This window comes from Taudactylus pleione, unplaced genomic scaffold (genome assembly GCF_031769625.1).
Source record: "Taudactylus pleione unplaced genomic scaffold, aTauple2 ptg000172l, whole genome shotgun sequence".
Lineage (NCBI taxonomy): Eukaryota > Metazoa > Chordata > Amphibia > Anura > Myobatrachidae > Taudactylus > Taudactylus pleione.
Genome location: NW_028284574.1, coordinates 10407495 through 10434025, shown reverse-complemented (window position 1 = coordinate 10434025; position 26531 = coordinate 10407495). Strand labels below are relative to the sequence as shown.

Genomic DNA, 26531 nt, shown 5'->3' with positions numbered 1-26531 from the left:
CATAATTGCTGAATATAGATGATGGATAGGGTGCAATTTCCCTGTTGTGTGGATGGGATACATGGCTATAGCCACAGCACAAACTGATTTGTTCTTTTTGTACCAGCTCATAGCGGTTGCAGATCGAGTCTCGTCCTATACCTTTTAATGGGATGAATTTTGTTCGAACTGCACTTCCACAGAGAAATGCTTTCCTAGAAGCATTTTACCAAATGTAAAAGGAAGCCTTAAACAAACAATGCAGGCAATTAATTATGAGAGTCCCCCCCCCCACACTCTCATGAATAATGCAAGCAATAATTGAGGATAAAAAAGGGTTGCTCTAAAATGGCAGGTGATTGGATTTTTGCGCATAGCGTAACTGTGCTAATATTTGTTTTACTGCACTAACTGAGGCGTGAAGAGTAGGCTGCACATTTATGCAAGCTAGGAACAAAACTGCAAACCAAGTTTTCATGTGCTGGGTATCCAATGCAATTTGTGAATGAAGTCCAGTGGCAATAACAAGTTTGTGGACTGAGCCATGATATATCCCGCTATTGTACCAATTTCAGAGCTTTCCCCAAGGTCCTAATAGTCAGGACCTTTGTTGCCACTAGCAGACATGTTGGAAGGTATGTCCCATCCCTATGGTAATGAGATCTTTTATACACTTATTATTAAATCACATGGCAATGTAGAAGTCATTTTTTTAGGAGGGTGCTTGGGATTGGTTTAGCGAATCAGAAAGGCTAAGAACAAAATCAATATGGAGCTTGGGATTGGTTTAGCGATTCAGAAAGGCTAAGGACAAAATCAATATGGAGTGATCACGCTCCCCTTCGTGTGCACATTGCCTCAGGAGGACAATAGTCTGATTTAGAGTTGTACGCTATGCCAATGTTTTCGCAGTTGATCTTTTTTTTTTGCTACACGAAACGCTTAGGAAAGTCTTACTGCGCACGCACAAGCTGCTGTTTGAGACAGCATTGGCAATGTCTCCATGATCGCAAGGTCCTGATATCTGTGATTTTCATACATAACTTGCGAGTACGATCGCATCTGTGAATGCAATAGCGTACAGTTCTGAATCAGGCCCAATGTTGGGAGGTATGGCAAAATTCAATCTATCATTTTCAATTTATTGAGAACTAGTAGTTAGTGACATCACTGTAGCAAAGTGGCTCAGTAATAGCTTGTCTCAGCGAGCTGAAATCCAATAAAATGGGTGCCTAAATGAGTAGTGTAAGTGGTGGATACAATTTAAGGGCTAGCATATGACAACAATGCAGATAACCTTGTACTTTTAGTGTGCAGATTGAAATCACTCTACAACATTGGTATATAGATGACAGGGTTAAAGGAACAAAACTATAAGACTGTAAACACATTGCAACATACCCAAAATGTAAATCATTGGGGAGTATGCTATTAAAAAAAAAAAAGTGTATATAATGATAGTAATATACTGTAAGGCATGTGTATGGAAATGTTGAGTGATTTATAGATACAGTATTGTTCTCTCCTCTTGAATCTCACCTGTCAAGAAGTCTCTAACTTGCTGTATGAACTGTCGGGTGCTTCCTATATCCTGTTCCATGCGATTCCTGGTCCTGGTCACTTGTTCTGTCAGATGTTGGGCATTATCTTTAATCTGATTAGCTGTTTTTTCTGCTTCCCGTATCTATTAAATAGATATTATATGACCGGATTTATTTTTTCAATTTTAGCCACTTTAAGAACTATTAATTAGTGTGTAAATCATTAAGTGAGGATATAGAAATTAGCAATGTATGTTATTTGGGGTATTTCTTCATTTACAAAACAGATTACTTTTTAAAATACCTTTCTTATATTTACATTTTAGAAATAACTGTTGTTAATAAATAAGCTTACATTTTCTGTACTAATTTGCTATACATGCAAATTGTACCAAAACAATGTTCTAAATGTAATATTTACAAGTGTATACTTTCAGGTGATCTAAAAAGTACAGGTTTTGATCTAAGAAATAATACTGTACTTGACTTCTGCCAATCTTATAAAAGAATGCAATCTAGTCTCCTCTGCTGGTAACGCCCCACTCCCTTACCTTATAATCCCTATTGTTGGGTTGACACTCTTGTAGCCTTCAGAGCATTAAGTACTGCAGCTGATACAACCAGCAAGACCTATATTCTGCCTGTAACCACGTTTAATATAACCATTTCTCCAGGCTCTACAACCTGGAGAAAATAACATATGGGATAGTCCAGAGGTAGGATCCCTAACTGACAGGCCCTTGAAGTTGTAATAGCTGAAACACTGACATAAGAATCATTTGCTATATTCAACTTTAATAAACTCTGCTGTGGTAATATGGAAATATACATATGATGCATTGTGTTACATACCAGCTGTGTGTTCTTCAGCAGTTGGCTGTTGAGGTCCTGGAGGTCTTGGGCAGTTTTCTCTGTGTTCCTCAGTGCATTCATGGACAAAGGGATTGCTCCCCTACAAAGGGATCCCACTTTGCACAATGTACTATTGTTCCTTTGACATACCGTTCCAGGACAATTTTCTGGGGTACAAGGATCTGTTCTCATGCCTTCACAGATCTATAATACAAAATGACATGAGGTTATAGTCAACAGTCTGTGTTGTGTTGTTTTGTTATTATTTATTATTACATTTTGTTTATATGGCACCACTAGTGTCCCATAGTCCCATACATCAGTGATAGCATACAAAAACCGATGAAAACACATTACATGGTTATATACTAGTTTACAATTTGACAGATATCACAATTACATGACACAATCCTACCAATTACATGGAGGAGAATGAAGGAGAAAGGACCCTGCTCGTATAGAGCTTACATCCTAGGGGAAAATGGGCAGATACAAAGAGGGTGCGAGGGACAGATTTGTGGGATACAGAGGATGGTTAGTTATGGAGAGGGTTGGCAGGTTTGAGTGACATTTTGGGTTCTAAGGGCACATTTAAAGGCTGGGAGGCTAGACAATTGAGCGTAAGAGGGCATTCCAGAGATTGGAAGCAGGAGAAGAGGATGTAGTTAGTTGTAGAGCAGAGTGGGCAGAAAGGATGGAGTGTGTCTGAAGCAGAGGTTGAAAATGCATGATTGAAGGTTTTGTAGGTAAGTGAGAGGAGTATGAATTTGATTTTGTATAGGATCTGGATCCATGTGAACAGAGGGGGAAGCAAAGGTGAGTGGTTTTGCAAGGAAACTTAGGTAGAGCTGAAGATAGATTGAAGAGGGGCAATGCAGGAGTGGGGTAGGTGAGAGAGGAGTGGGTTACAGCAATCAAGGTGAGAGATGATAAGGAATGAGGTGAAAGTGGCAGGATTGGGAAAATAACTGAATGTGGAGTGCAAAGGAGGTAGTTGAGTCAAGGATGACACCCGGGCAGTGGACTTGGTAGACAGAGGAAAGGTAGGCATTGTCAACCGAGAAGCAGATGGATGGAGGAGAGAGGAACTTGAAAGGGAGAAAGACAATGAGTTCAGTTTTAGAGATCTTGAGTTTCAGGAACCATTAGTTAATCTACTAGGAGATACTCAACAGACGGTTAGTGATATGGAAGAGGACAGACACAAGCAACTCAATGGAAGAGATGAATAGTGGAGTGTCATCAAAATTCAAGTGGCATTGGAAGCTGAAGGAGCTTATTAGCACTCTGATGGTAGAAATAGTGAGGAAGTAGAGAAGGGCAGCACAGACAGATTCTGGGGTAACAAAAGGATAAGAGAGAGATGAGGGGAGGTGGAGGCAGATGTAGATACAAATAAGGAGTCATTTGCTGAAATTAAAGGTGAAACTAATTAGAGTTTAGTGTCATGGAGGCTGATTAAGTGATAATTTTCAAGAGCAGAGGGTGGTCTATGGTGTAGAAAGCTGCTATGAAATCGAGGATTATGAGAATTGAGTACTGATCCTAAGATTTAGCAGTGATGAGGTCATAGGTGACCATTGTGCAGAGCCGTAACTAGACTTTTTGGTGCCCTGTGCCAGAGAGAACATTGGCGCCCCCCCATTTTTTAAATAGGGACATAAAATAGTGCACCTGAAAAGTGGCCAAGGCCTCATAGGGAAGGGCCAGGGAAGAAATAGGGGCCAGGAGTTGCTGGGGATAAAAGAAGAGGAAGCTACAAGTGAGAATGATAAATTGACAGGCCCAAACAACGCCCCCTTCCCTGTGGTGCCCTGTGCCAAGGCACTGGTCGCACTACCCTAGTTACAGCCCTGCCATGGTGAGGGAAGTTCCAGAGGAGTGGAAATATTGGCATATGGATTGTAGTGGGTCTATGAGGGAATGGGAGGATTGGAGGGATCAAGGAGCTTGAAAGCCAAAGGTAGAGAAAGATGGGGTGGATATTCCAGAGAACTGAAGGGTCAAAGGAGGGTTTTTAGAAAATGGGGGAGACAGGAGCAAGTGTGAAGGATGAGAGGAAGGTACCTTAAGAGAGGGAAAGGTTAACAAGATGGGCGAGGTGGGAGGAGGCAAAGGGAAGGAGAGACTAGAGGAGGTGAGAAGTGATGTAACATAAATAGGCGAGATGTTATTGTGTCATATGTTACTTATGATACATGAAAAAAAACATGTTTTATTATAGGTATATATTTGACAGAATTAAGTAAAAGTTAGATTACCCTGTTAATGGTTGGTGTGAGATTTGGGTAGGACAGCTCCTCCTTCAGTGTCTCGAGGTCAGACAGTGCCTCTTGGGTCTTCCCTTCAAGCCCATTTACCCCTTTCCTAATATCCCTGGATTGGGATACATTTGCCCCGGCTGCTGCCACCCTTTCTGCTGACTCCAGTGATGACTGGTATGCAGCACTGACAGTCTTGAATAAACCTTGGAAGAAAACACATGATTCATTCAGATGCAATGTAGAAATCTTCATGTTCTGTGACAGTATGATTCATTTACAAGATATCAGTGTCAGGCATATGTTGGCACAGCATGTAAGTGACACACAGGACACCAGTCTACCTGAGGCATCGGTAGAAATGCTGTTCCCTTGCTCTGTTGTTTTACCCTGATAAAGCACATTAACACTGTTGATCTTGACCCTCAAGGAATTCAAGTCATCTGAAAGGGATTCCAAACCTTCCACAGCCGGCAGGTCGGGATTCAGCTGTCTGACATCACTTCTGCAAAAGAGAAGAAATAAAATATTCTATTTCTCTTCTCTACAAGCATGGTCGCCCACTTGGCAATGAGGTATATATAAATTGTACTTTGAATGAATTCAAAGGAAGGTCAAAAACATTCAAATATACTAAACAGATCGGCATCTGTAATAATTATCACCTTGGGGAAAAAAAAAAATTTGAATTTCAAGAATTTGTAGACCGTTCAGTAATCTTATTATGTACAGTATAACATGATTTAGCACTTGAGACATGAATTATGAAATGAATCATACAGATAAAAAGTGAGACATACTGTAACAGGAAAAGGCCAAAATTGTTGCTGCTGCAAAAATATATTTTTGAATAACAATAACTACCTAGTATTCAAAAATAAAAGTCAATATAGACCCAGTTTATGGGGCTAAATTAGTGGGTTATTATTCTCTAAAAGCTATCTGAGAATATGATTAATAAAAAAAAAATGCAGTTCCATGAATGAAAATAACTTATCTCTCCATGCAATATTAATATTATTTAACACTTTTATGAAAGACATCAATAATCCCTACCGAAGCTATTTCAAAACACCTTTCAACTGCATACCTGCATACAGAAGCCATTAATGCACGCAAGCAGCTAACGCAACTGAATTGGAATAGATGTCCACCTATAATATGTATTTTAAAGTAAACTTTATACCACTTAAATAGTTTCAGACATACTCTCCATACAGCTATTTTGTAATGAATACTGGCAAGAATAATTTACTTTTCACAGTTGCTGATGCATTGGTGTTGTGAGAAACTGTCTGATTGATTTTGATGACAGACAGTCAGCAGCTGTAATTATCATAGGTGGTGACACTTTGAAATTTCTGCTGGCAGGAAAATTATCCATTACGATGGCCCTGGTGGGTGAGTATTTCAAAATGGCAGGATACCTGAGAAATAGACCACTGCTATTCTGCTACTTGTGGTTAGAAGAATCAGGTGGGAGAGGGTTACAATGAAATATTTACTATATGATGGACATCTTTACAGATTAAATGTAAGGAACACCAGTTTTACCAATATGGAATCAATGTTTATGTACTTCTTAGAGCTCCCGCTGCTAGCAATTACACTCAACCATTTCCATGAAAATTTCATGCAGTTTCCTTTTACCTCATTTTTGCCAGTTGGTTTTCCATACGTAAGATCTCACTGTCTGAGATGCTTGATTCACTGGACATCATTTGGATGCGCTTAAGCTCAGATTCAACACCAGCAATCTTCGGTCCAAAGTCCATGTCAAACTGTCCTACATGTCCAGCACTAATGTTTCTCAGTGTTTGCATTTGGGTACCAAAAACTGTAAGCTCATGGTCATAAAACTGGAAGCAGGAGTGGCAGGGTCTGCAATTGGGGAATGTGTCAGTGTATCCTCTCTGGCAGGTATCACACCGCGCTCCCACAAATCCTGACCGGCACAAACATTTCCCGGTTGCCTTATCACAGCCGTTCTCAAGTGTTCCTTGGAAGTCACAGTTGCATCCTGTAATTGTAAATGTAAATTGGTTTCCAAGATTCAGTAAAACAAATGCCCAAGAATATCCCTGATATTGCTGGCTGATTGTGATTCCAATGGAATGGGTATGCAATTCCGGCTGTCGGGATGCCTCCTGTCAAAATACAGACAGCAGCATCCTGATGAATGTATCCCTACAGTAAGTATACTTAGCCTCCACCCTTCTCTCCCTAACCCTCCCTTCTTGTAGCCTAACCCTAACCCTCCCCACCCCGGACCCTAACCCTCCCCATTAGTGCCTAAACCTAGGTCTCCCCTCTTTGTGCCTAAACCTAACCCTCCCCCTTAGTGCCTAACCCTAACACCCCCCAGTGGTGCTTAACCCTAACCCCCCAAGGGGTGCCTAGCCCTAACCTCCCCCCAAAAAATACCTAACACTAACCTAAAGCTAACCCCCCTCCCCGCGGCTAACGGCTAAGACACCCTGGACGTACCTGGTTCAGGCTGGTGTCTGTGTAAGTCACGTGTCAGACTTCCAGCGTCAGGATTCAGACCGGCGGCATCCTGTCCGCGGGTCTGCTAACTACAACCTTGCTGATTTCCCAAAGCAACCTCATCATACACTCTGCATCTGGCCTTATGTAGTAAGGTCATGTACAGAATACTTAGACATAATGGGGCTGATTATGAGTGGACGCATAGTGACTGTGTTTGCTTGAAACTGCTGAAGTCTGATTTACTGCGCAACCATCATCATTAGTATTAGTGCCGTCACGTCAATCATATTGTCGTTGCTCCAAAACGCTGTTTTCACGCAAATACAGATCTTAGAATCAGACTGAGATCTGCAAAAATTGCGAAACTTTACCTCTGCACATGTGCTATATGCTACAATTCACTGTTTGTGTCTGTGCAAACAGATTTGTCTAGATTCAGCCCCAATACATCCCCAAAACCTGGACTGTTAATTTGCCTTAAAGACCAAGGTTGAGAAACACTGTGCTACTGAATAAACAGGTCCTCATGCATGACATCATATAGGTGATGAGCATCTACCACAAACCTCGGCATCCAGACTGTAGGTTTCCGTACATCTTTTCTGGGCACTCAGTACACAGCCGGCCACCAAAGCCATTCCTGCACAGACACTGGCCAGTAACCTAAACAGAGCACATTAAGATTTTGTAAGATATAAGCTACACAGAATATGCCAGGTGTCTGCTAATAAACATCTGTGCCTCAAAGAGCAGTTCTAGTATGATTCAAAACACTACTTAAAATATGTGCTAAACGTATGCTTGGTATGGTGAACTCAATAGATTCTAGCTTGTGTCCCAGAAGCATGTACTATTTTCATATAACAAAAAAAACTATTATTTATTTACCCCATTTTATCTGTATTCATGGTAGGTTCCATAGAGCAATAAGGTAATAGTGCTTCACAATAGGCAGCCTTCAGTCACATGTATTATACAGACCTCTGGTTTGCCTCAATTGTATTTTGCAAATCCTGTGCCCTGATGGACTGAAGACTATTTCTGTTCTAACCTTACTAACTGGATGTCATTCACAGACAGTGTAGATGTACCCTATGAAAATACTAGAGAGCTTAGCTGCCGGGTGGTGTTTTCACGTGTGTTTATCACAATGCCCATATATGTTTTATCTGTCTAAATATTACTGTAGTGACACGGGGCAGGAGGCTGGAGAGACACAGGGGACAGGAGGCTGGAGGGGACAAAGGGGGCACGAGTCTGGTTGAACCTCTCTTGTATGATGATGACATTGGTTATATTATTACACAAACACGCATCTTCCGGAACATGTGATGTCCTACATATATAGTATATACCGACTGAAGACACTGTCTGCCCATAGAGGATCAATTTCATCAGAGGTACCCCATTGCAGAAAAACCGCCATATAGGTAAGGTGTATTTTTATTTCATACACACAAAAAACAGTATAGATTTTATTTTTTAAGGGGGGCATCTAAGGGACTTTTTGCCCTGGTCTTTACTTAGTCTAGAACTGGCCCTGGTGCCTTGCTTACTGGAGCCAATGGTCCTGCCCCTGGACTTGACATCATGGGTTTAGGGGGTGGGGCTGGCACAGGGTGTCACAGAGCCCTGTTACGCAACTGACTATATTTACCACTTCCACAAAACTTATTTGGCTAAAGCCAACCAATGATTAACCAACTAGAAGCCATCATTCTACCTACCTAACAGGGATCTATTTACTAGCCAATCACCACAAATCTGGGCTCTTACATAGGGGTCTATGTACTAAGCCTTGGAGAGAGATAAAGTGGATAGTGATAAAGTATCAACCAATCGGCTCCTAACTGTAACTTTACAGGCTGTGTTTGAAAGATGACAGTAAGGAGCTGATTGGTTGGTACTTTATATCCATCCACTTTATCTCTCTCCAAGGCTTAGTACAGAGAACCCATAGTCTTGAGCTTAATCAGCTTTCACCTACTCTGTATGAACACAGTACAGAACCTAGACCTGACCATGCAGTAACCTGTCAGTCACATGATCTTCTCACATGACACAGCTGTGTACATAACTAAATGCAAAAACTACCCCAATGGTAATTAATATATTGGTAATTAATGCTTTAAATGTCTTCACTTTCTAAACTAATACTCATGTATTATATGGAATAATACACTCATGTAATGTGAAATATAAAGATATAGAAGCGGCCATGGAATGATATCAGCTGTATCAAAAGATTTCATATGGTCAAGCAATTAATTGGTGAAAGTAAACTCCTTATATATTGCAGTAAAGGCATGCATTAATATACAGTAAATGTGATGAATTATATACACTTATTAATATTATTGACATCACCTCTCACCTGATTACACTGGAGACTGTAAGAGTTCCGGGGATGACAGCCACACATCTGACAGCCTCTCCCACTGACAATGTTCCAGTGGTGGGAGGCGCACTGGTCACATCGCCGACCTGTGACATTTGGGAGACACTGACATTGTCCTGTTTCACTGTTACATGGCTGGTCTCTTTCTGATCCTTGTGGGTTGCAGTCACACTCTGAAATAGAATGAAGGAGACTGCTCATATAGGGCCAGACTAATGTGTATCATCACAGTAGTTTAGTTCAGTAATTTATCATTTTTATAATTTAATGAGCAAGCTTTTGAGTTAGGTGTATTGTTAAGTTTGGTATAGTAGTGGCTTGTGCAGATTTAAAATTTAATAGTTTTAAATGTGTACATTGGAGTACAGTACTGTTACATTACAATAATATAAGGCCCAATACTGTATTTACAATACAAAGTTGATGCAAGTACTTAGTTCAGGTTTTTTAACTTGAACTTAAATAATATAGTACTCTGATGCAGGCTCCATTACTATATGAATTGTGTACAATGAATACAGTTGATCTCACTTAGTACATTGTGGGGATATTTTCATTAAAAATGCGAAGTATCCCATCCTAAATATTGTTTCAATAAATAGTAAGAAGCAAAGAAGAGGAAAAAAATCACTTCACATATCAGCAATTAATTTTTTTTCAAATGAACAGTATAATCTAGTACTTAGGGTACTAGTTTATACTGTTACTGTCATCTACTGTACATACTGTATTCCTGTGTTGGGAATGTCTTGATGATATTTACTGCCCCCTGGTGGATATAAAAATCAGTCTAAAAATGCAAAAACATATCCACCCGCAATGGTAAACTAGAGGGATATTTTAGATATGGTTTAATACCTTTGATGGTAAATAATTTTTATACCAGGAGACAAACCCCCCTTCTCGAAAAGTAGTTAAATAGTATATAGGTTAGGGCTAATAATTTTATACTGTACTGCAAGACTTCTCCCTGTCACTTACTGGTACAGCCTTGTGGGTTATTGGCGCTTAGTAGGTAATATCCTGGCTTGCACTGGTCACAGCGCTCTCCACCAACATTTTCTTTGCAGATGCATTGTCCATTCCTAGGATCACAGCTTCCGTTATCTACACTTCCCTCTGGATCACAATCACAGGCTTAAAAAAAATTAGACATCCAAAGTTCATGTGAGAAATAAAATATAAACATGAAATATATGGGATAAAAGAAACGTAGAAACGCAATCTATTTAGTGCATACTGTAGTGCCACAAATGTGATGACAGAGCTACAGACAGAAATGTAGTAGTGACTATGGTCTAGAACAGGGAACTCACATATACAGGCATCCCGGTGATTGATGTCCCGATTTGGATTCCTGTAGTAGTCAGGTCTACACTTTTCACAGTTCTTCCCCGTGGTGCCGTCTGCACAATCCTCACACACACCCCCACTCACTCTGCCACTGGCTTCATATACGGCAGGATCAAAGTGGCATTTGTCAGAATGATTGTTACAGATACACCCTGAGATGGAGAAAGCGCGGATTATTCAAGAGTAAAATTAATACAGAACCACAAGGTGGATCATCATAGATGTACAATGAAGCATTCACAGTTCTAGTTCATTTGTAGTTCTCAGCCAATGGCCTATGGGCCTGATTCAGCAAGGATCGCTATTGTGATTACGCACGCAATTGGCTGATTGTTGTGTACTGGGCATCCGTATGCATCGCAGTGCACGTGCACGAAGACTCCACTGCTATCGGGACTGCGATCGCAGTGACTACACAGACCCATCGCAGAGTGATTGACAGGAAGTACCGTTAGGGGGAGGTGACGGGCATTGGTCGGCGAAACGCAGGTGTCCAGTGCGTTTCAATGCCGTTGCAGTGGCTTGCATAAATTAGCCACTGCGATGCCATACGCAGCTTGGGCTTTCCACTGTGTCCGATGAGGATAGCAATTCCTGAGTAAGGTCAGAGCTTGTGCAAGTGTGCCTGAGGCTGCGACGGTACACAATGTTACCGATGGTTTTGCAGTTTTTCTATGTATTACGGATGTGTGTAAGGTAAAGGGGGCGTCCCTATGTTATGCTGCGTATGACATTGCGATCACAATCATTTCCATATCTTTGCAGTCAGACTGCGTGTGTAATCGCTATTGCAATCGCAATACCGATCCTTGCTGAATCACGCCCTATATATTCTAATAGGGTATTTAAGATTAAATAAAGGGATAGTTTAGCCAGCCTAATAAAACACTATGGGGTCCATTTACTAAGCAATGTTAGGAGACAGAGGGGTCTATTTACTAAGCAGTGTTAGGAGACAGAGTGAAAAGTGATAAGAAAGTGATAAGGTGCCAGCCAATCCGCTCCTAACTGCCATCTCACAGGCTGTGTTTGAAAAATGACAGTTGGGAGCTGATTGGCTGGCACCTTATCACTTCTCACTCTGGGGTCTATTTACTAAGCAGCGTTAGGAGACAGAGTGAAAAGTGATGTCTGTAATAAGGTGCCAGCCAATCAGCTCCCAGCTGTCATCTCACAGGCTGTGTTTGAAAAATGACAGTTGGGAGCTGATTGGCTGGCACCTTATTACAGACTTATCACTTTTCACTCTGTCTCCTAACACTGCTTAGTAAATAGACCCCTAAGAGCCTCATTTCTCAACAAGTTTTATAATTCGCAATGAGTGATAAAACTCGTTACATATGATAAATGGTATTCCAGCCAATCAGCTCCTAACTGTCATTTTTTAAACAGATGACAATTGGGAGCTGATTGGCTGAAACACCATTATCATACGCAACAAGTTTTATCACTCGTTGTGAATGATAAAGCCCAAAATAACATAAAATGTCTTAATAAATCAAAAACTTACAGAAAATTAATCAGAAGGGGACTTTTAAATGTATAAATAAATAGTGGCATGGTATAAATGTAATCAGTGGGGTATACTGTGAACACTTTTACATACATTAAGGGGTATTTAGTATAAATAAAATCACTTGGGAGAACTTGGTAAAAATGTATCATTATGGTTTATGGGGACACAAGAGCACATATAAAAGATGGAGAAATCCTGTACCGTACCATTTGGTCTACACAGTGCAGTTCACATAAGTGCCCACAAGATGGTATTAAGACACTGATTTCAAATGGTAACCATGTCTCCGCTTTAATTCTAAGAGTAAAGTGACACTGTTAGCTATTTAAAGGTTAATAGGCACTTATAATCTACCATGCCAGTTCACAGCTGACTCAGACAATGTTGGAACATACTTTTAATCTTATTTCAATTGGTAGATATAGCCGCACAATCTCCCTTAAATAATTATGTCTAATACAGTCATTTTGTCAGTGAGAATCCTAAAGCTGCATACACACACAACGATTTTTGGAACGATTATCGTTAAATGATATCGTTTAACGATAATCGATTGAAAAAATCGTTCACTTTCTGAGTCAAACGATGAACGATTATCGTTCATGCGTATTCACGTTTGTAGTTTGTAGTTCAGTCAGACTTGTCAACTCAACGATTTTCATTAAGGGAATATGCAAAAATCGTTTGTAGTTCAAAAAAAATTGTTCATTACACTTTAAAAAATCTGACAGATAATCTGACAGAAAATCGTTCATAAAATCGTTCATAAAATCGTTGGTAACAAAATCGTTCTGTGTGTATGCAGCTTAAAATTTAGAGTAGCTTTTAGAGTAGAATGGACGGTGGGCAAGTCTAACTCCTGTTTCTGCCTGCAATAGGGCTTATTATACTTTGAAAAATAGGTCCCTACAGCTTAAGCTGCCAGACAAATATTGTGATCCCATTATTTACCTACATTGCCAGCTACATCATTTGCTAGTGCAGGTGCTGGGCAGGGAAGGCATGCAAAGGGAAGAAAGTAGTAAGTGTCTGAGACCTACTTTTGCACTCATTGGGGTTGTTTTCATGAGCCGGCCTCCAGGGCAAGTCATTGTACTGGTCAGCACAGCGCTCGCAGTTTGTTCCAGCAGTATTATGTTGGCACACACATGTATCATGTACCTAAAGTGATAAAACACAATACATACATTCAATTATAAGTGTAATGTCATCGGCAGGGATATTTTTCTGGAGAAATAGATTCAGGAATTGTGAGTGGAGCTACTGGGGGTGGAGCTATAGAAAAATAATTATATATGTATTATATATACTTATATATATTTTATATACATACAGTATATAGTTTTTAGAAAAGAAGGCACTCAAAAGGTCCTTTAAATTAAAATGTATCTTATGGAAAATACATTTTGGCCCAGGACATTATGTCATAGTTAATGAGAGGTTCAAGCTATTTCCTGCTGAAAAATAGCACTGGTTATGAGTATTATGCAGGGCCGGATTATAGGCAGGGCAGATGGGGCGGTCGTCCAGGGGCCCCCACACTGTGGCAAACATTGCCCTGACTGGAATCACTGTGCACTCTCCCTGGTGCAGCTCCCGGCAGCATCGCAGTGTACTATATCATGTATGCAACGCTGCCGGGCAGGACCGTCATCATGGTTGTACAGAAGCAAGGTGCCCTCACTGATAGAGGACACGCTGGCACTGAACTCGGGGAGTCTAGTAGTTGATTGCTGTACTCTGCTCCTGGCAGCTGCTTGATGATGTCGCAATGCTGCAGCTGCCTGTCAGAGCAGAGAGATGAGCCAGGGAAAGAGCCAGCGAGAGGCAACTGACTCAGCGATGGGTGAGTACATTATGATTTGGCGCTGGAGCACAACAATTACCAGGGGTGGACAGAAGATTTAAGAACTGGCAGAGAGCTCCGTGGGGTGGGGGGGGGAGCATACATTTAAATACATAAAGCGGGTGGTGTAGGGGTTTTTGTGGCGCACAATAAAAATTTAAGCACTAGGGGTGCAGAGGCTGAGCACCTTGGGAGGGGTAGTGGGGCATTGAAAAAAGAATACAGATCTGGAGCAGTGTTTGGAGCACTTTACATAGTTTACATGTGGGGGTAATGATGACCAAAATAAAATAAATAGAGAGAGGGAGGCACAATTCAGGATATATGGAGGGAAGCACAATTCAGAACATATAGGCGGAAAATATACACACCCTGGAGGTGCAAACACATAGCTTGTTTTGTAATTTACTGTAACGGAGGATGGAGGAGTGGGCTGGACAAAATAGAAGGCCGGGAGCTAGAGAAGCTGCCTTGAAAGGTTTGCTGGTCATTGATTGCTGGACTAGAGGGGGGGAGTGGTCAGTAACCAGGAAAATTAAGCACGACTACTATCTGTGACTGAAGAGTCCAGAGACAAGGTATGGGGGATAGTAGTGGCGGCGGTGGAGCGTCAATTTTCTTGGTGGAGGCCCCCACATCTTAGTTGCCCCAGGGCCCCCCACAAGCCTTAATCCGGCCCTGGTATTACGAAACCATACAGCCTCTCATGTATTGATAATTATAATCTAGCATCAAAACACTGTTTCTTAATTTTTCTACTAAGAATTGTAACTGCATAAAAAAAAACATGAAAAAATAATGAAAGTAATAATGCTACAGTATTATGAAGAATGTTGCACTTAGGTTATATAGAAAAGAAGGCTTGTTTCTGAACAAAAGAATGGATGTACTGTGCAATTCATTATGCACAAATGTGTTTATTTGTCTGCCTGGTGAATATATACATGTATGCCTATCACCTGCTTATTTTCAGTGTACATTTGTTTCAGCTAAAATTCAGCTACCTCATGTTTCATTTTTGTCTTAACAGCTTTATCTGGCATTTGGGTTAACTCCAAAGGGGGCATATTTACTAATGTGTGGGTCTTTCGAATTGGAGATGTTGCCCACAGCAACCAATCAGATTCTAGAATCTGATTGGTTGCTATGAGCAACATCTCCATTTCTAAAAACCTGCACTTTAGTAAATATGGGTGTGGATTGAAAGATAGACATTAAAAAGGTCAACAATGTCTAGGTAGACACCAGATGTTAGACAGCCAATAGGTCGACAGGGACAAAAGGTCGACAGCGACAAAAGGTTGATGCAAATATGTCATCACATGTTTTTTTTTCTAACCCTAATCCATCCATCCCTTCTAGTGCCTAACCCTCCCTCCTGGTGCCTAACCCTAATCCTCCCTCCTGGTGCCTAACCCTAACCCTCCCTCCTGGTGCCTAACCCTAATCCTCCCTCCTGGTGCCTAACCCTAACCCTCCCTCCTGGTGCCTAACCCTAACCCTCCCTCCTGGTGCCTAACCCTTACGTCACGTAATTGCCTAACCCTAAACGTCGGGGTAAGTGCCTAACTCGAACTCGAACATTAAACCTAACCCTAATTTTTTGTATCATTTTACCATTTTGTGTCAACCATTTTTGTGTCGACCTTCTGACCATGTTGACCATTTGTACTTGTCAACCTTCTTACATGTCAACCTTTAGTGCATCAACCACTTGTCCCTGTCGACCACTTGTCCCTGTTGACCTATTGACTGTCTAACATCTGGTGTCTATCTAGACATTGTCAACCTTTTTACTGTAGATCGATAGACCAGATCCCAGTAAATATACTCCAAGTTGTTAAAACTGATCCTTTGATATATCAAACAGTGGAGAAGTGGATCAGTACAGAAGTTACCCATAGCATCCAATCAGCATCTACCTATCACTTATTTAAATGCTTCCCCAAAGTTGATTGGTTGAGAGGCAACTTGTCCACTCTTTTCACTGCTTGATACAGGTTTGTTTAGCAGGAGAAAAAGACTCTGAGGGCACAGTGTGCAGCAGCAAGTCCCAAAATGTGTTCTCTACTCCAATTGAAGCTCATTTTCTACATGCATGAGTACAGAGAGATTGTGTCCTGTCTCTTATGTCCCATTTATTACGAACACATTGATCCATCAAATTGCTCCCAGCAAAAACAGCTAATTTTGTCACCCCCCCTCCATTTCTTGCTACCTTTAAATGCAAACCCCTATGCTTGCCAACAAGATTGGACACCAGAAATAAACCCAGGACACCCCAAGTGCCAATGCGATTTGCTCTGCTGGACCCATTTTTGCAGCTATAGTACATAAAAATGACTTCTTGTAACATATCCTTTGTTAGTAACTTATTTTTACTATGACTTTTCAATAACTTGGCCCCTGGGAGCACTGTTTTACCAGACTTTGCAGCAGATTGTATGACAGCTCTCACTATATTAATATGCAGAAAAATATTATTGTCTGTGAATAATAAAATATGCCTTTAGGCTTTTCTGAATTTTAATTGGAAAAGTTAAAATAAATCATATGAATATTTTCCTTTTATCAGTGTCAGGACTCTATTAAGGGCGTTATTGAAAATTGCTGCACAGAATAACAAATCAAGGGGGATATAAAACCGAGAGAGATAAAGGGCTGGATTCAGCACGGATCGCAAGTCTGCACGCACCCGCACGTAGCAACAATATGAAAATATATGTGATCGCAGCACTATACCAAAGACGCCCCCAGCTCATAAAGCCGCCCACTTCCCATTACATACATCCACAAGTTAGCAAAAACATCGGTAGCATCGAGTAACATCGGACCCATATGCAGAGTTGTGGTTGACCTTGACAGGCCACACTACCTGCAAAGCTTCTTGTAGTCATGCAGACCTCAGGCTGCGTATTCTGTCGCTGCCGCTGGGGCTTAATTATGCACGCCCTTATAACGGCGTTCAAGCGTACAGGCACACCTGCATTTCCTTTGACCACCCCCCCTCCTCTCCACCCCCAAACGGCAGTTGCTGTCAATCATTTCTCTGCTACACTGCATATATACTGCGTTCGCATACCCGATCGCTGTGGCCGGCTTGGCATGTGCACTGCGAAGCATACGCATGCGCAGAACACAAACATCGACTGGTTGCGTGCGTCCGCAGCCTTGTGATCCAACCTGAATCAGGCCAAAGTACCAAACAATCAGCTTCTAAACGCCATGTTACAGACTGTGGGGTCTATTTACTAAGCCTTGGATGGAGATAAAGTGAACGGAGATAAGGTAACAGCCAATCATCTCCTAACTGCCATGTGACAGGCTGTGTTTGAAAAAGGACGGTTAGGAGCTGATTAGCTGGTACTTTATATCCATCCACTTTAAGCTTAGTAAATAGAACACCCTTAGCTTGAAAAATGACAGTTACGAGCTGACGGTTGGTACTTTTTCTCTCTCTATTTGATCTCTCACCGTGGCTTAATACAATACATCTCCCCCCAAGTTCTGTAAATCTTCTTATGCAGTGAATAATAAGTCGCTGTTATGGGTTACAGAATCTATATGTATGATCCAGTTTCACACATGTGAGTGTGGGAAGTTATGCTCATTTTACCTGAATGTCACCAAATGGGTCTCTTCCTGGTTCACTGCCGGGCACACATCGGTCTGCATGGCCGTAACAGAAGCAGCTGCCATGAACACGCATCTCATTGATAGCATAGAAGGCGCTGGGCTCTCGATATCTCTGTGGTGGCAGGTGCGTTAGCTGAGTGAAATTAATTCTCAGGTTGGTGAGCTCTCCAAGCTCTGAAAAAGGTAAGGAGATATTTGTCTAGACTTGGTAAACTGTACTTCTGTATTTACTGTAAACGTGCCATACATCATAGAATGCAAATGCAGATTTATGATTTCATACAGTAGACTATTACAAAATGAATGAAAGCTTGTACAGACAAGCATATTTAGGAATCCTTCATGCCACATAAAACAGCACAAAAATCAATGATTTCTGTGTCTATACTTGTCTTCTGTTCACATGCGCTAATGACTGATCACAGGGCCTGATTCATCAAGGAACGCAGTTGCTAATACGCACGCAATCGGCTGATTGTTGCATACTGCGCATGCATCGCACTGCGCGAACAAGCCACTGCGATCACAGTGACTACGCAGACCCATCGCAGAGTGATTTACAGGAAGTGCCGTTTGTGGGTAGTAACGGGGGGGTAGGGTGGACGGCCAAACGCAGGCGTGCCAGTGCATTTGAACGCCTTTGCATGGGTGTGCATAAATTAGCCACTGCAATGCCCTACGCAGCCTAAGGACACATAGCGTGAGATGCAGTTAGCAATTTCTGAGTAAGGTCAGGGCTTGTGCAAGTGTGTGTGAGGCTGTGATGATACTCAATTGTACCAATATTTTTGCAGTCTTGCTAAACATTAGGATGTGTGTAAGGTAAAGAGTGACCGTCCTTATGTAGTGCAGCGGCGGCATTCGCACTGAATTAGCATATTATCGCATTTGAACTGCGTGCGTAATCGCTATTGCATTCACAGTTGCGTTCCATAGTGAATCAGGCCCACAGTGCATGCATAGATTTCTGACAATTTGGGTTAGCTTATGGTTTACATGTGAACAACAGAAATGTGCAAACACCTGGACCGTCAACCTCTGAGAGTGGTGAGTTTTTTATACAACTCAGGTTAATTAACTGTATTAGTGGGAATCAGATCAAATGATGATGATGATTATTATTAAACCCAAATTCAAACATGGAGTAGCATTATGGTCTTGACCAATCTTCACATGACAAGAACGACGACACTACACCTATATGAGATTATAACAAAACAATGCTGAAACATTGCAGGGCCGTAACCAGGGCCGTAGAGAGACTGGCCAGGCCCGGGTAAAGGAGGGGGAGTGGCCTAATCGCGGGAGGCGTGGCCACGCCCCCTTGAAAAAAAAAGAAAAAACAGAACTTTTTCAGCACCGCGTAACGGTGCTGCACGCAGGGGAGGAGGGTGCTGTAAGCCCCCCAGCCCAGCGTAATGCGGAGGGGGGGTCACAATCAGTGTGATCGCTCCCCCCCACAACCATAGGAGACTGCTCCGGCTGCTGTAGCAGCCGCGAGCAGTCTTATACAGCAGCCCAGCACAAGTTGTGTGCTGAGCTGCTGTGAGGGAGGGGGGGCGACGCCGGACTCGGGCCCGCTGGGCCCCTCTACCAAGCCCGGGCAAACTGTACCCGCCCCCCCCCTCTCGGCACCCATGGCCGTAACTAGGGTAGTGCAGCATTGTCACGGCACAGGGCACCGCAGGGCAGGGGACATTGGTTGGGTCTGTGAATTTTCTGTTTATTATCACTCTCACTTGTAGCTTCCTCTTCTGTTATCCCCAGCATATCCTGGCCTCCCCTATCTCTTCTCTGGCCCTTCACCATGAGGCCATGGCCCATTTTTGGGTGCATGTCTATGTCCCTATTTGAAAAATGAGGGGGGCTCGCTCTGGCACAGGGCACCTAAAAGTCTAGTTATGGCTCTGATATATTGTGTTTGCTAACTGGTTGCATGAGCATTGTTGAGTTTGTTGTGAAAAAAGGAGCATATTTTATTCATGGACGTCAATGGCAAATAGTAATATTTGTAAAATGGATACCATATAAAGGGCGCTTAATATTTTTTGCATGGTAACATGAGCCTTGTATTAGGATGACCATCTTCTCTGACACTGGGCTGAATTCTAAGTACCAATGTAACTTTCTGTACTCGTCTCTTTATTGTGTTTCAGAACCGAATGTACTGTAAATAAAGGGATTATGGCAATCCAAACCACTACTATGGTATGATAAAAGACATAGTTTGTATTCTTACGATGGATTTGTTGACTTTTCGATACAGGAACTGAGAAAGTCATTGCCAATGGGCTAAATCGAATCTAGAAAAAAGAAATCAGAGAGGCTATTAATGTACAATTAGGATTATAACTTTCTACTATCCATGTAAACTCTGCAAAAAAACGAACAGTAATCAAGCAGAATATTATCTGTGTCTGAACTGTCCTGCTTTGGTGAATTGCATAGTTCCAACAAATGTGACATCAGACTTCTCATGTAGGTATACACATAATTATGAAAAAAAAATGTATTCACCATTCCTGTGTCTGACAATTCCCAAAAAATAGATAATTGTTACACCATGTAAGTGGTCATGTTTAGCATCTTTATGTGTTTACAATGTCTGATGAAGACGGCATTAGGTACAGTACATACAGTAACATCATAATTGTCCTGACAAAAGTGAGATTGCAGTAAACAGATAGTTTTCTATCAGTATTACCTTTCCCCCATGTATGGGGTTCCCCTGTAGCTCCTGGCACCTCACATCCTCGAGGTTTTGGGGACGGCCTTGTCTTATTTGCGGGAATGAGGCAGCGCAGTTAAAGGCTAAGTACTGATACACTTGCCATGACTTTCCAGAGTCTGAAGATCGCTCAATCAGCATTCCGGCTGGACGTGGGCTCTGTAAGGAACAAGTGAGAGGAGGAGAGGGCCAGAGAGGAGGAGAGGGACAGTCAATTAGGGAAGACAAGCACCAGGATTGAGGAAAGAAAGATCAAGTAAACCATCTTATGTAGTGTTTGAAGTAGCATGCGTCTGTAACACATAGCATCCGTCCTACCCTATCAAGGATTTGCTTCCATTTGTCAGAGATTCCCAACATTATTGTATTGGTATCCCTTATCTCTATGAATGAGGCTCACCACCTATGGTTCTGCGGTTCTATGGTTCTGAGGGGGGGTTATTAATAAATGTATTCAATTTCCGTCATTTACAGTTTTTTCCCAAATTAAACATTTAACAATTAATTGTTAAGTAATTGTTCTGCAATTGTAATGTACTGTCTAATGAATCAGAATTTGGGATCAGGTACAAAATAACAACAAAACGTGATTAGTAACTCACAAAATAGGTGGCAATTGGGCATTTGCATGTAGGATGAGGGTTCTCTGGGTGTTTCATAGACGTGTAGGTGGAATTGCGGCCTATGCTGAGCATACGCAGAGATCTGTCTGATTTCACACGGATTTCTTGCACCAGGTATAGGGCTGGAGCAAATGCATTTTGATAGTGATGACAGCTACTTCACAAGCCAACCTTACATATTGGGAATATCCACATTTATTTCCATGCACACACTGCAGCCACAAGATCAATGGATGCCTTTCTTAAAAACTAGTGTTATGAATTATGATGCAAAACTTGAAGGACATCACCACAATACTAAAGTCAGTGTAAAATATAGACCCGGCTACCAATGGTAGCTAAACTGGTCATCACTTTTTTTGGTGTATTTTGCTATGTGAAAGGGCTAGACCCCACTATTCCACATGCAACCACCTATGTAACATGATTAGAAAGTGGAAAATGCAAATTTCTTCCTGGGGCTTATAAACCTTGTAACACAGGTTGAGTCTGATTCTGAGCCGCACACAAAGTGACTGTAGTTGCATGCTAAGGAGAAGTTCTGTTCAACTAATGTGGGGGCTTGTCCGTGTGCAAGCGAAAAGCCACGCCACCCATTGATTTTACAACACTACAAGCATCATCATTCATATCTGCACTTGCACCAGCCCCATGCTAAGTGCTAGATATACATTTGAAACAGGCTTCCCTTCCCCATACGCACAACTCGCACAGAGCTTTTGAAACATGCCCAAATGACTCCCATGACACTCCCAGAAGTCAGGGTGGTTACGTGTGACCATTTTGATACAGCTCATTTCCCACCCTAAAATGCCCTATTTCATGGAAAGATAGAGCCGGCCAAGTTCAGTCAGACTCAGAATAGGAACGATATACACAAATATGCAGAAATTCACATCTCCGAACATTAACAATCTGTAAATCAGGACAATGTAAGGTAAGTCACCGAACTGCACAGGCCCTAACCCTCTATTGCCAGTACATGAGTGTTTGTGAAACTGTTATTCAAATTGTTGGATAGTCTATCAGCAACTTACTCCACAGATTAGAATGACATGGAATCAGGCATGATGGACACTACCATACAGAAGTTGCCAGGGAAGCTATGGTCACTACAGCTAACACCAGGTAGCTAGCACCTGTTCCTTTGACTTTATAACACTTTAGAATAATATACTATTTGATAGACACTTTCATTAGAGCATAATTGTCTTTATGGTTTTTCTCCCAGTCAATGGGCTATAAAAATGAAAATAAATAAAAACAAAAAGAAAATTCAGAACAAATAATACACAACAAACTCAAAGGGGTATATTTACTAAAGTGCAGATTTTCAGAAATAGAGATATTGCCCATAGCAACCAATCAGATTCTACTTAACATGTATCTAGCACCCTCTAGAAGATAATAGCTAGAATCTGATTGGTTCCTACAGGCAACATCTTCAATTCTAATAACCCGCACTTTGGTAAAAGCACCATAAAAAGTTGAAAGAGAAGCAGGTTTATAGTATAGAAAATACTGTATATAGTTTCATCAGCTCTATAGAGCAGATACAGTCTTTGGCATACTACAAAAACTACATTTGTTTACATGAAAAATGTAGTTATTTTTGGTGTGAGATTGCCTCATTTACCCTATTACTGGCTGTTAGGAATCTTGATGCTATATGTGTCCAATAACCACTGAGTAGTAGTAATTTATGAGGGTGCGACAAATGTAAAAGAGACACAGGTAATGCCTAGTCCTGCATGTGATCACATGTCTGCCTTGGAGGCTGAAAACAAACATGGGACCTACCCTGAAATCCAAAGTGACGTCACTGAGCTGAAACTTCCTATCCAGGTCAAACTGCAGGGAGACTGGATTAACTCCTGTGGAAAGCATAATACATCACAGACACATTTATCAGATTATTCCTAATAACAAACTAAGCATGTGGATTACTGAGTTGCACTAATATAGCTTGTTTTTGCCTTTTTATTGATCACCTTCAAACCATTTAAAAGATCTGCATTTTCAGTAGCAAAGTCTGGTTCATTACATATTTCATTACATAAGATTTGCATTAAAAGCATACATTAGCTATATCACAACTAGGCTGCTTAGTGGTGAGCTATGTTAGAGATTGAAACCACATATTGGGCCAAATGTAATAGGGTGAGAGTTTAGAAAAGTGAGAGTTTCTGACACTTTTTAAACTTTGCAAATGTAATATAGTCCAAAAACAAAGTAACAGAGCGAACTTGCAGGTTTTTTTAGACTTAAAAAACTGTCACGATTTAAAATCTCATTCAGATGTTTTCCTATTTTGAAGATAAAACTCAACCAATGTGAGAGTTTACTGCTAAACTCTCACATTTTCTAAACTCTCACCCTATCACATTTGGCCCATGGTGTCTTCTCATTTCAAAGCAAAAAAACTGAAAATATAGTGATGTTGCTAAAAGTAAATAATGAAACATACATTTAACCTCTCAAATAGCCGGAAACAATTATTTAAAAAAGAAAGTAGGTTGAACATTTTCATAAAGGTGTGTTTGACCCTGTATAACGTTCCTGCATACGTTTGACAGGTGCCTCAGATCCAAAGACCATTCTCCTTCCACTGTCCATCTCTCAAGCATTAAATGGACACTTGTCAAAAGCAATTTAAAAAAAAAAATTATAATTTTTGCATCGACATGATAATGTATGTAAAAGGGCTTTTGTTCCTTCCATAGAAGTCATTGCAGAAAGCGATGCTTGAGAGATGAGCTGCCTACAGTTTCCCTCAACTTAATCTTACAGTCCTATATTGGCCACATGTACAGCAATCTGGAAATATTGGGCCTGATTCATAATTGTACGCTAATCCCAGTGCGACATTTTACACAGCTGCTATGCGAAAATATGTCACAGCTGCCAGGAGATGTACCGAGACTCCCACCTGCGGCTTTGCGAAACCAAGCATCTGCATAAAAAGTCGCAACAACTGCGTAATATGTTGCAGCATCAGTTGCAGATCATTTAATTATCACAGTCCTGAGTAAGCATATGGTCCTGCAGAACAGGCGATGGAACTCAGACGCCGTCATCAGTGAAAGTGTGTACAAAGCCGCAGTCACTGAATCCAACAAGCCTATGAAACGTCTGTGACACGCCCACAATTTTCTAACCACCTCTCTGTTAACACCCATTACCATTACCACCCTCAAACGGCCCCTAATTGTCATACATTAACTTTACTTACACGAAAATCTCTGTGTATGTCTCTCTTTCATATTTTATACATCTCCCTACGACGAGTCCAGAAAGAAGGAGAACAGACCTTCACCTACACTTTAAGGTAAGTAAAGTTAATGTATGGCCCAAGTGCCATAGGATGACAATAAACCTGTTTTCTATACCATATTTTGGGAACTATAGGTGTGTTTCTTTATATTGTTCAACTTAGACTGCTGGGATTGTGCAATAGTAAAGTACCATCTGCCACTATTGTATATGGTCCCTAATTGTCAATCACTCTGCAGCTAAATCCTCTTTGCAAGTGACATCATGGCGGCACCTGAACACATGCGCCATGCGATTTAGACACTGTAATAAAAACATCAGCCAACTGCGGAATTTCGGGATAGCGTACATCTCCGAATCAAGCCCCTAGTGTGTTGGACAGGACAGATGTATTGGGAAAAGATATGAAAACATTTTATACACCATGATCATCAGGAGAGGAGGGGGGGAAAGGAAGTTTTCATCCCCAGAGTTCTATTAACAAGATTCTCCATAAATATTTATTTAGCAGATTACACATATACATTGCCTTCCTTTTAGAACATACCATTCTCAGATTGCCACCAACGAAGGTGACCGATTGGAGACACCACATTAATGATCCGGTGACTCAGTGCTGAATACGGCTCTCTGGAATCACAGCGACAACATTGCAATTGGGTCTGAAAGAGACGTAATATAATTTACATTGTGTGATCTGACCAGCAGCAGAATAATGAAGAATAACATAAGGTTCCGAATAATGCAACAATAAAACCATCACTTGGGCATAAAGATACCTGCAAAATGGATAAAAGCTACAATGCAATATCTACAGCATATTATTTACCATCTAATCACAGTTGGAAAGGGAGAGTAATTTACACAAATCTGTATTTATATATCCAAAGGATGTCAGTATATATCCTTAATATGCAGGTAACTCTATTGGGTACTGTTTTGTCAATGGCCAAATTTATCTCCTAGAAATCATCACTGACAGTGGCATATGTAGATGCAATATACTGACATACAGAGATATGATAACAAAACAATATTTATGTTACAATTATAAATGCCAACTTATTAAATAATTTAATTTTACTTAATGCAATAAGAACAATTATGTTGTTTACAATTACATCATATGGCCAGAATATCTTATATAAAATGTTATGGTATTTTAAATGGAATAAAGTTGAGACAATCTGGATTTGGTCCATTTCAACTTTAAAATATACCAGCTATTACCCACATTGACATTTTATCATCCACCACAAATCCAAACTTGGACACATTTCACAACTTGTTTACCCAGTAGACACTCTCACTCTATCACTCATTCATTCATGAGAATCATGTGCCCAAGTCATCAGTAAGTGTGACCACTCTGTGTAGTGCAGTGTCACACAGTCAACTTTGTGCTTAGTTTCCAAACAACCCAAAAAGGGAAACAAAACAAATTGTTCGAAACAATGTACAAGTACCTATAAAGATACATAATAATTTAAGATGGCATTTGGTGACATTAGTTTGCAAACAACATTTTGCATTGAGGAATGGAAAAAATGGCAGAATCAGGAAGACACTTTGGGCCTGATTTAGAGATTTACGTTAATACAAACACAGCTACGATTCTGCACAGGACGCAGCTGCGAAAATACGCTAATGCCCTCCAGAGTATAGCCGAGCATAGGGATGCCCACTGCTGCCTTCTCATATTTGTCAGACGATGTGCTGTACAACAGTGTAAATATTAGTACCATCGATGTATAGCAGACAGTCACACAGTTCTCATCAGTCGCAAGCACTGCAGCTCTCATGACACGCAGAGAGCTCTCAAACTCCTAAGGCAATCGCAATGGCTAATTTATGCACACCCATGAAATGACATTCAAATGGTCAGACATGCCTGCATTTTTCTAACCACCCCGTTACCACTCCCAAACGCTGACTACCTGTCACTCACTTTGCAAGTGGTTCATGTGTGCGAAAATAATCACAATGCAATCACAGCGCAATAGCAAATAGTCACTCGTTCTGCGAAAATATTGGC

General features: G+C 41.1%; 1 protein-coding gene across 1 annotated transcript in view; it reads right to left on the bottom strand.

The window, feature by feature from the left end:
- The window catches only part of LAMB3 (laminin subunit beta 3), an 82728-nt gene that overhangs the window by 20087 nt on the left and 36110 nt on the right, over positions 1 to 26531 (bottom strand). Inside the window, exons 4-18 of the mRNA XM_088475445.1 lie at positions 25044 to 25158; positions 23024 to 23097; positions 20577 to 20759; positions 20112 to 20175; positions 17853 to 18046; positions 13431 to 13551; positions 10838 to 11026; positions 10503 to 10658; positions 9498 to 9694; positions 7690 to 7786; positions 6284 to 6653; positions 4978 to 5138; positions 4634 to 4839; positions 2373 to 2576; positions 1519 to 1663 (exon numbers count right to left, since the gene is read on the bottom strand). Coding sequence (XP_088331571.1) covers positions 1519 to 1663; positions 2373 to 2576; positions 4634 to 4839; positions 4978 to 5138; positions 6284 to 6653; positions 7690 to 7786; positions 9498 to 9694; positions 10503 to 10658; positions 10838 to 11026; positions 13431 to 13551; positions 17853 to 18046; positions 20112 to 20175; positions 20577 to 20759; positions 23024 to 23097; positions 25044 to 25158 — 2476 coding nt within the window. The remainder of the gene's footprint in view (positions 1 to 1518; positions 1664 to 2372; positions 2577 to 4633; positions 4840 to 4977; positions 5139 to 6283; positions 6654 to 7689; positions 7787 to 9497; positions 9695 to 10502; positions 10659 to 10837; positions 11027 to 13430; positions 13552 to 17852; positions 18047 to 20111; positions 20176 to 20576; positions 20760 to 23023; positions 23098 to 25043; positions 25159 to 26531) is intronic.